General features: G+C 33.3%; 3 protein-coding genes across 3 annotated transcripts; all 3 read right to left on the reverse strand.

The window, feature by feature from the left end:
• Positions 1–476: 476 nt before the first annotated feature.
• LOC108570745 lies at positions 477–3,079 on the reverse strand. The gene is made up of 6 exons (XM_017932650.1): positions 3,017–3,079; positions 1,808–2,039; positions 1,405–1,566; positions 1,097–1,304; positions 815–1,010; positions 477–669 (listed from the first exon to the last, which is right to left on the reverse strand). Exons 1-6 carry the CDS (start codon positions 3,040–3,042, stop codon positions 477–479), a joined length of 1,017 nt encoding a protein of 338 aa, XP_017788139.1. The 5' UTR covers positions 3,043–3,079.
• Positions 3,080–4,439: 1,360 nt separating this feature from the next.
• LOC108570738 (protein transport protein Sec61 subunit beta) lies at positions 4,440–5,568 on the reverse strand. The gene is made up of 3 exons (XM_017932641.1): positions 5,370–5,568; positions 5,082–5,278; positions 4,440–4,971 (listed from the first exon to the last, which is right to left on the reverse strand). The coding sequence occupies exons 1-3, from the start codon at positions 5,370–5,372 to the stop codon at positions 4,884–4,886; spliced, it is 288 nt and encodes a 95-aa protein (XP_017788130.1). The 5' UTR covers positions 5,373–5,568; the 3' UTR covers positions 4,440–4,883.
• A 2,030-nt stretch (positions 5,569–7,598) lies between these two features.
• Positions 7,599–8,677, reverse strand: LOC108570750 (uncharacterized protein C45G9.7). Its single transcript, XM_017932655.1, has 3 exons — positions 8,383–8,677; positions 7,964–8,092; positions 7,599–7,897 (listed from the first exon to the last, which is right to left on the reverse strand). The coding sequence occupies exons 1-3, from the start codon at positions 8,437–8,439 to the stop codon at positions 7,709–7,711; spliced, it is 375 nt and encodes a 124-aa protein (XP_017788144.1). The 5' UTR covers positions 8,440–8,677; the 3' UTR covers positions 7,599–7,708.
• Between the last annotated feature and the right edge of the window lie 1,702 nt (positions 8,678–10,379).

The following is a 10,379-nucleotide window of genomic DNA, read 5'->3' on the forward strand; positions in this document are numbered from 1 at the left end:
TCATACTTTCTAGCGTCTCTTATCATTCTCTTTTCGAGAATTTTCAACTCCAAAAATTTTCTATGTATCGAATAATTTTAGCTGTTCGTTAATTTTAAAAAATAACTTTTTCCCAATTTGTTCACGACTAGTAAAATATCGTAATACACATTGCTTCCAACAATTATCATTTTGATTTGACTTTCTGATGCAACTTTCCGAACTTAAATCCCCAAAACATCAATATACGATTGAAAACTGTTGCCTCCACGGCAGATGAATATTTCTCAAACGTTTTATTCCTTAAAACTCATTCCAATTTCTAACCACGTGGAGTTTCACGTCCATCGGTCCATACTTGATCGAGTGAAACAATCAGCAAGAACTGTACGAACGATAAAACGTAAATAATCATAGCAGCCTCCTCAAAATGCTGTGCTAGCCGTGGCAGATTGCACGCCGGACTCGGAATTTGAACGCCCGACGTGTGGCTATAGCTACGTGGACGCAGCCAGACTTATCGATGTCGATTCGGTAACAGCTGATCGTGGTTTCACGTCTAACGAGTCGTACAGCGGGAATTCACAGCAGAAGAGGAATTTTAGGAAGTATGGCACCTCGATGTAGACCGATGGTGGCAATGGTATCAGTGGCGACGTAGATTGCTTGTAGTAGCGATACTCAGCATTACTAGGGGAAAAAAAGTGAAAATAATTCTATGTATTACAAATGTTGAAAAATTTAACAAACGTTGAAAACTCATTGAGATGTTCGCTAGACGTATTCTTCTAACAGATGTGAAGAGATCATCGAATGCTGTAAACTGGATACTCACTCACGATATCTCTCGTCGGCGGCTCTTTCCAATAGAGGCATTCCGGATAAGAATAGAATGATGAACGTTGTGAAGATCGGAGAGGCTATAGCGACCCATTCGACACCTTCAATTACATTCAAGGATATCGCGAAAATACCCCACCATACTACTATCTCGCCGAAATAATTCGGATGCCTGGACAGTCGCCATAGTCCTGCGATAAAGGACGAACTTATCGGTAGAAGAAATTTGTATTACGCGAATTGTGGAATTTTACGATATACAGAGTATAAATTGTACCATCGTTACACCATTTTCCATTATTCACTGGATCCTGTTTAAACGAGAATTTCTGTAAATCAGCGTAAGTTTCGGCTAATAAACCGGTCACGAAGAGTCCAGTTCCAGCACTGTCCAGTGTTGTCATTGTTTTGGGAGCAGGTGGTATTTTGTGTCTTGGAGAATTAATGATAATTACCGGTAAACTTACCACATAAACCCATACAGCCTAAAAAATCAATAAAAAAATTGTTCACCTTTGCGACTGATTATGGTAAAATAATAGATAGTTCATTTTTGAAAAAGACCATCCTATATACGGCCAATACCTGAAACGTCCAAAACACAGCGAAACGTATCACGTTACTGCGACGATCTTCAAACCTCTTGTCACGGCCGATTTTAATTATTCGATACAACAGATATCCAGACAAACGAAGACCCCATAGGCAAACGAATATAGTGACCATAAGCTGTCTACTGTCATAAGGCTGAAATAAAGAAAGAAAGAAAAAAAAAATGTACATACATATATATTTCGTACAATCGATTTTGTATAAGAGCTTACAAAAGCTTGTAAGATATTACGAAAACAAACGGTGCAACGAAAATAAATTATGGCGGTTAAAACAAACGTTACGCTGTTTTCTGATTAGACGATTCGCGTTTTGTATTCGCACATACACACAACACACGTACTTACGCGAAACCGGTTTTATAATTAGAGTATACCTTGCCCACTTGGCCGAGAAAGAAAGTGAGGAGGGCGAGAATGATGAAGTTCGTGCCGCCGGCGAAATCCGTCAACTTGTCCAACTGGAAGGTCGCCGCTATCGTGAAGAAGATGATTTGCATACCAACAGTGACGATCGCGCTCACCGCGAAGTGGTCCTCGTCCAAAATATCGACCGCCATTGATCCTCGTTGATTACCAACTCCCGCGCGCGATGAACTATTTTCGAATCTGGAATTGTTAACGAAGCCACTGTACACGGTGGCTAAAGAGAAATTTATAAAATCTTCTTTGCTAAAAAAAATGACGTTTAAATTATCTGGTAGCAATCCTGTAATTGTAAAACGACAAATTAACAGACTAGGAATATTGTTTACAATTGCTCATTTTAATTCGTTCAATTTCAATATTTTTTCGTTTATTTCTTGTGTAGTGTTATTTAAAGTGCGTTGTTTTAATTGTTATGATTTAGAAGGAGAAATTATTTTTTTATCGTTAGTATGTTCGAGGTAAGAAAATGTTTGTAGTTGGAACAGTATATTGCGTGGCTAGTGGTATAGGCCAAAGTTTAATCAGACCTGAGAGGATTGTATATTATGACACAGAAACCTGACACCTGATATTTTTATGATTCTATTTTATTTCATGTGTGAGAGGCCTTGGTGTTCAGATGTTTTTCATTATATCGATCATATCGGTTTATGTATATTATACTTGCCTGTTCAACACGAAGAATATGTTTATAAGAGCGTGGCATTAAGAAATAAACAGGAAGAGAAATGTTGCTTATTGTAGTCAGTTTTCAAGGGAATATTTGAAAAATGAATGGAACGTATATAAAAAGCTTTATTTCTTAAATTAAAAATTTGTACCGAGAATTGATAATTTTCATTAAAATTTCATATGATTTTTCCATAAAAAGGTATCTTTGCAGAAAATCATCAGGTTCGTATTATTGCACGTTTGACTAATCGAAGTAAATTCTAATCAACCTTATTTAGGTAACTGCTTTCGCAACGTAGAGCGTCGCAATGCAGTTCAATTTCGTTAGCTATTATCGTAAAAAAGAATCGTAAAGAACGACATTTCACTCGTCGCATATATTCACGGCACTTGAACGAACTCTATTATTTCACACGCTAGAAACATACGGAATATTTTCATTCATAAAGAAACGGAAAAAGAAAAATGTCATTATATGTACTTACCGTTCTTTAATTCGAAACTTTTGCATCGTACTGTCTGAATTCAATCTTTAACCAGCGACGAAATAAGAAATAACATACTTTTCTTTAAAAAACAAAAGTAGAAGAAAAAGAAACAAGCGTTTAATTTCAATTATTTATTCAAAATAATATTCGTCAACGAAAAATCAAATTTTTTCTATCATCTTTTTAATTAACACCAAGAATTTCTGCCAATTCCTTCGAAATTATCAACCAAAAACAACGCCAACACTATTCACAAATTCAACCATCACAGTGTCGACAAAAATCGAAAGTGATATCGTTAACCGTTACTCGATTGACCGTCATCTTCAAGTTCTGCATCGAACGCTACGAGATGAATGTGAATCGCACCAGTCACTGTCACCCCGAGAGTGGCACAGACGTTTCAACGCGCCCAGAATATCTTCGTGCTGCGAAGACGCCGAATTTCTGGTTGGCAGAGAACGCCGTCTGTGTAAGGTGCATTCAGTTAAGAGAAAACGACGATTACCTCGAGAGAGAGGAGCCTCATCGCAGCAACTGGCAGAACGGGTGGACCTGCTTCTACCCGCGGCGACAGGCAGCGGCAGGACTACGAGGGGATTCAATGTCGAGTCTAAAACTAGAAACCCATGATCACGTGCTATGAATCGACTGCGAGCGCATCGGACGCTCCTCGTCTAGCTCGATCCTTTTCTTGCCGCATAACGCGTCTCCCTCTCCTTGGTACTCTATGGTGTCGACCTATTGGGTTTCTCGATTCACGTTAATTATCTGACATTAGGGCTTCCTATCATTATTTCCGTGATTCTTTCAATAATCTTGTTCATTTCGAGTGTTTTTATTTAAGATTTTCATTACGAGAAGATAAAACTGATGGGGTACGTTGGAATGTTTATGTTGAAAAATTGGAAATTCAAAGGAATGTATGGATTTTGTTATTTAAAATATTTTTAGATATCTGAAAGATGTTATCAATGAAATATGTTGAATTTTTGTTTATGGAAATTTTCTGTTTATATGTTATATTTGTAAGAATGTGTATACACTGTTCTTGATAGTTGTATAGGTAATGTTTTCATGAGAGCACTCTTGGCTGGTTTTCCGATAAAATAACCGATTGTTTTTCTGTTTTCTCGTAGTTAATTTATCATGATTGCTTCTTTTTGCAGAGCGCTGCAATCCGCGCCCATTCAGTATGGAATCAATACATACACGCGAGCGCGAATGAGTTTCCAGTTAAATGGAACATGGCGCATTACGCTTTTCATTCGTATTGTACTGCTGAAGACAATACGCATCTTTTATCAGATATCCTTTAGAAACGTTCGATGTGCATTGAATTCGATCTTCTTCCAGTTATATGGAAATGGATGGGCACGAAAAGAATTAGCTTTGCAGATTGCTTTTTTTAAATTGGGTTAAGAATAATTTATTTTAATATTGTACATTATATTATCATAATAGTAACTTTACAAACAATAACTAGTATGTCTTATCTCAATCACGCATGATGCGTGCGTACAATTAACTTCGAGGTATCCTCTTACAAACGTTACAAAATTCAGTTTGATGAAAATAAATGATTACAATAAGTATTTATGATCGCGCGGTAAAATTTGGTCTTACATCTTGACGAAAAATGTAGAGATCCATTTAATGGAAATATAACTTATAATACACAGTGCCCCAATTCTCTTGAATCAATTCAGAAATAAGATTAAAATGTAGCAAACTTTTACAAGGCATACTGATCTTCCACTTAGAAAGTATTTAAAACTTAGATTTTCTTCATTCTTTTCCATTGCACTGCACAGGACTTTTCAGTTTCTTCAGTTCCTTCATAAATTAGAATCTATTTCCATTCTTAAGATCTAGTGTATTTGCCCCAGATGTGAAGCATAAACACAGATGCAATGAAAAGGAGAGACATAACAAGTACAGGCACAGGTCCTCTGCAAACATATTTATATCATCAGTTAAATTCTTTTCTCTCAAAATTGCTAATATCCTCCACAAAGAAACATTGATTCTAATGATTTTATAAGATTCTACATCTACTTACACTTTGATGCCAGGAGAGTCATCCGTATAAAACCTCCACATGCCATCAGAACCAACTCCAGTGTTTTTACTCCTAGTTGAAGTAGTTGTTGTAGTTCTCCTTTGTCTAACAGTACCACCACCACCTGCTCTAGGTGCTATAGCTTTGCTAGGCGATCGTCCCGCGGCTCCGACCGATGTAGAACTAGGTGCGGCAGGCTTAAAAATGTAAACACAGTATAACCATAAAATTCTACATAAAAAAAAAATTGTATTTCGTTTTTAATTCAACTCTTATTAAATTACTCACCATTATTTGTTATTTTTTTTTTTACGTTGATCCGTGAACAAATACCAGATGATCACAAAAAATTTGTATTATAATTTGTAATTTTGTCTAAACTCACGATGAACAAAGATCTCAATTTCTTTTACTTTTTTAACAAACGTATCGTTATCTAATTACGATAAACATTAAAGGAGTACTAAAGCAAAGCCACTTTATATTGTTGTTTCGTACGAAGTCAACTTCCTTCTATGGATTAATTTGAACGTTTACTACCAGTACGAAGCACAGTAAGAAGCAACGTGTCATACACATACCATCCACGTAGTGAACTTTAGACACGTCATCATATGCTATTAAGTTCATGGCGACGCGCGAGCATCGGCCATTATGACGCGTTTTCATGTAAAGATTTTTAAAGTTAAATAGTATTTTATCAATTTACGAATATTTTCTCTGTTTTTATAGATTAAATTTAAATAATATATAGTTTACTTTTAAACGAATAAGCGTGTGATATGTCTTCAAATAAAATTCTTAAATTTTCTGATACGACTTAGACCATAGATTAAATAGAATATAGTACGGAATTTTATTTATTACACGTAATTTAATTTTACAATTGTTTTTGGTGTAATTTTTTTCTAATTTAATTAATGTGTAATACGAATATTATGATAAATACAAATAAATTGTAAAACATTTCCTAACGTAATGTAATGGCGATAAGATAAAGGAATTAACTTTTTGAAAGTTTTAAATATTAAAATATTCGAAGTTTTATAGAGTGGGTTTTAGAAATAAAATAGAAGTATAATTTTAGTTAGAGTGTTGTAAGATATTTATTTGTTATTTACACAATATAGGTCATTAGTTTGTTTCATAATTCTCTATATTAATCATATTTTTGGCAATAAATAACATATAATATTAATATAAGTGCAAATCAAATTAACGCGTATAATTTGTCACACTGTGGCTTTATACAAAAATCTTAAAGTACTACGTGCATGCATAATTATCGCACGCATAATAATTTATGTTCTACAAATTCTTTTTAAATCTTCTTCATATTAGCAGACTAGTTACAAAATTGTGACAACGTATTATATTATCTCTTATAAAATGGTTCGATGTTTTCACCATGAATGTATTAGAAACTTGGGATATAAAAGAAAATCGTACATATTATTACAGGAACTTTTCCTTTTGTTTCACTTATTGTACATTTGTAGCCAATTTAAGATAAATTACAAAAGTTTTGCCCTTTCTTACATATAAAACCTTACGAAAATGCATTGAAACATTCGTTATTAGTTAAAGTAAAAACTTTCGAAAATAGAAAATACAATACTTCTATTGGTCTCAAAATGTACAGTCTCAATGATATTCTCTTTGTTCCAATGAGTGTGTAAATGCTTATAAATGCAACGGTTGCACATACCTTAATATACTTATTCACATAAATTAGATATATTTTGTGTATCTGTTAAAGATATTAAAACAATGTTTATTGTATGATTGTTTTAGTCATTGTAAATATTTTAAATGCATATATTTCAAAGAATTCTGTACGAGTCTTACAGTAATATACTGATATACTAGCAATACAAAATTTTGTAAAAGGTATGCTGTGTATCTAAGCTAGTGTAACTTCATTATGCTTTGGCATTTTGTTATATTTTACAATATAGAAATACTTAAAGAATTAAAATATCATGACTTCCATCCATACAACTATTTCTTTTGTTAAAAATCAATTAAGAAATACTCTTTCTTATTATTCAAATGAATTCTCTTTTTTGTATATAAATATATATATGGTGGAAAGAAATATTCATATGGATTTTCAATAAACATTATACAGTACGATTTTTACGCAGGCACATGTAAATTATGGTTTTTAAGCATAATTGTACATGATTAATAGCATTATTTGCTGACACCTGTTATTAGAAAAACGTTTTCATACAAATATTTTTTTTTAACAACAATAACGAATCGTAACAGGATTTTTATATATATCTATATCAATCTAGAGTTCTAATGCTCTACTTCTACTGCAATTAGAAACAGATATTATACCTGCAAAACAACCATAACAATTATCAAATGTGCATTAATTAACATTATGCCTCTATTTCAACTGGAATTGTAGATACTTGTTGCTGATAAAGTTTAAGATATAAAAAGTAAAATTCCAAGTATTTAATCCTTTTGCAAAACTAACTCAAAGATATCTTACTACTGGTCATAATCTAATATGATATTTGGCAGACATGTAGCTCCAATAAATTGACTCTGTTAATGTATAGAGTGAAATAAATACTTCTCTTAGACCAAATAGACCTTTCATTTGGTATTTAAGTACTGGTTACCCCTTTACGAGCTACTAATAGATTTAATACTGGATGTTTTCTGATATAAGATACTGCTTTTTTGTGAGTTACCATTGTAAAATCATATCCATTGCACTGTAAAATTTTATCATGCATACGTAGCCCACTTTTTGCTGCTGGTGATCCTTCATGTACCTCAGTTACATATATGCCCTAAAATAACATCAATTAGTAACACGATAAACATTGATAAAAACAAGATTATATTAATCTCTTTACATTATCTGTATAACCCTGTGGACTTTTCCTAAAATCTTGATCAATCCCACCTCCAATTTTGAAACCACACTTCATCACCTGTTCACCATTTTCATTAACACCCGTTTCTTTGACCAATGTAATTGGTATCTAAAAAAATAACATACAGTGTCTCAAAACAGTTGATTTAGTATTAATTGTTACACTAGTATCCTTTATTAATAAACTGTTTTGATGATGTACCTTAAGTACAATGAAAATCAAGCTTGAATTAAAAATATTCAGTTATGTATTAAAAAATTTGAATGTAATTATATATTACTGAAAACATAAAAAAACTGAATTAGTCATAAAACACGGCGCCTAAAAATTACATGACAATCATCGAATTAGCATTAACTAAGTTTCATAATATTTTAACATAAATAAAATGTACATACGCTTAAGCATTCCATAGCAGTGCCAGGCTGATGCTGAAAAGCCATTTTCGCGCACATAATGATGATTCTTGTGCCTCTGATGAGTTCAGATTGACAATTACTTTCGATGATGATTCAACGTGATCACCAATTGCTCATACACCACAAACACCCCGACGTAACAATCACAAGATGATTCAAAGACGTGTGTTTTAAAAATGTGCAAAAAGATATGCGATACTGAATAGCAGAAAAAGGAATTCTGGTTCACTTTGAATGCGTGATCAGGTCATTAACGTCGTCAAGAACTGCGTAGTTCAACGTTGTTAAGATTAGTCAAGATAACTTCGTTCTCACGTTGACAGCCATGCGTAGTAGTGAATGTAGATAGTAAAGTATCGTTGCAATAGAATGCACCGTAGAAAATAACAGCGGCATTTTACGAGAGAGAAACCGCGAAAATTTGAATTATCCGCCAAATTCTTACGTATATATGTAAAGAGAACATATAAATTCGATATAAAGAAAAATAAGTAGAAATATTTGATCACGCAGTTCTTGCTTGGGAGAATTGTTCTGTTCAGTCTGCATCAACGTTCAAAGGAGAAAGATTGAGTGTGTCATAGAGAGTATTGTCAGAAATTAAGTTATTACCAGACATTTGATTTTTAAAATAGAAATTTTGATGAATTTCTCGCTTTTAATATAAACAATCATGCAATACAAAAGATCTTTAATTACTTTAACATTACTAACAATGTAGATAGAAAAATAAAGTTTCTGGTTAATTTTCAAGTACTTTAACTGTAAAATTAATATTTTTTTTTCGTACGAATTACAGATGGACCATCCAGCACACCGTAGAAATCAAGGAAAGGATTCAATATCAGGAGAAATGAAGAAATGCAATTATTTATCAAAAAATCATTGATTTATTGTAAGATAAGTGTACAAAATGTATTTTGCAAAAGGTTACAATATACCAGTATTGTTTTACAGCATTTTACAATCTTATTCATCTCTCCCTTAGACACCACATCCATTTCCTTTGCGAAAACCTCATTGTTTAAAACATATTTCATTTTACACAAGGTTACAATATCCCAGTAATTCAATAGCGATCACTCTTTTGCAACACTGTGACCCGCGCGGGCTCCCGAAAAAAGCACATTGTTGCAAAACGCGTTACAGCGCTTGCAACTTTGTTGCGCGAATCGTTCTCGAAAATTGCACATTGTTGCACGACGCACCGTTTTGCAACTATGTGCAATTTTCGGGGGCGACTTTCGACAACAAAGTTGCAAATGCGATTCTTCGTTTGCAACTTTGTTGCATTGAATCGCTCGCGAAAATTGCACATTGTTGCAATACGGCGCGCCGTGCAACAATGTGAAATTTTCGGGACAACAAAGTTGCAAACCCGATAACGCGTTTGCAACAATGTGCAATTTTCGGGAGCGATTCGCGCAACAAAGTTGCAACTCTCCTAAATAATGATTTAGATGGTAGTTTATCATTATTGGAAGTCTTAAATAGAATTATTGCATGCTTTAACCTAATAAAATAGCTTAAATTGTTAATTTCGTATTGAATTAACAATTGCATGCAGCAGGCATTTTACATTTAACATTTATTATAAATATTTCATTCGGTTAACATTACTTGTAGCGAGTAGATAGTGAAATAAAGCTTAAACTTTACTTTCAAGTATTTTAATTGTAGAATAACTAGTGTTTCTTGCTAAATAACAATTTAGATGGTTGTTTATAACTGTTGCAAGTGTTAAATAAAATTATTGTAAGCTTTACCTTAATAGAACTGCTTAACATGTTAATTTCGCACTGAATTAACCATTGAATTCGGTAGATTCGTCGGAAATTGTTTATAACTTTTATTAACAATTAGTAAAATTAATGTTTTTCTTGTATAAATTACAGGTGGACCTTCCAGAGCGCCATCAGAAGCAAGGAAAGGTCTTGAACATCAGGAGAAACGAAGAAATGCAATTAATTATGAAA

This window comes from Habropoda laboriosa, unplaced genomic scaffold (assembly GCF_001263275.1).
Source record: "Habropoda laboriosa isolate 0110345459 unplaced genomic scaffold, ASM126327v1 scaffold87, whole genome shotgun sequence".
NCBI lineage: Eukaryota > Metazoa > Arthropoda > Insecta > Hymenoptera > Apidae > Habropoda > Habropoda laboriosa.

What these genes read in the sequence shown, in the direction of transcription:
- LOC108570750 (XM_017932655.1), bottom strand. Translation starts at nt 8,439, where the DNA reads ATGTGCGCGAAAATGGCTTTTCAGCATCAGCCTGGCACTGCTATGGAA. An exon ending in CTGCTATGGAATGCTTAAGC is followed by an intron (nt 8,093 to 8,382) that starts GTATGTACATTT and finishes TTATTTTTTTAG; the next exon opens with ATACCAATTACATTGGTCAA. An exon ending in CACAGGGTTATACAGATAAT is followed by an intron (nt 7,898 to 7,963) that starts GTAAAGAGATTA and finishes ATGTTATTTTAG; the next exon opens with GGCATATATGTAACTGAGGT.
- LOC108570745 (XM_017932650.1), bottom strand. Translation starts at nt 3,042, where the DNA reads ATGCAAAAGTTTCGAATTAAAGAACG. An exon ending in AAGTTTCGAATTAAAGAACG is followed by an intron (nt 2,040 to 3,016) that starts GTAAGTACATAT and finishes TAACAATTCCAG; the next exon opens with ATTCGAAAATAGTTCATCGC. An exon ending in TGGAAAATGGTGTAACGATG is followed by an intron (nt 1,011 to 1,096) that starts GTACAATTTATA and finishes CCTTTATCGCAG; the next exon opens with GACTATGGCGACTGTCCAGG.
- LOC108570738 (XM_017932641.1), bottom strand. An exon ending in GACTCTCCTGGCATCAAAGT is followed by an intron (nt 4,972 to 5,081) that starts GTAAGTAGATGT and finishes ATATGTTTGCAG; the next exon opens with AGGACCTGTGCCTGTACTTG.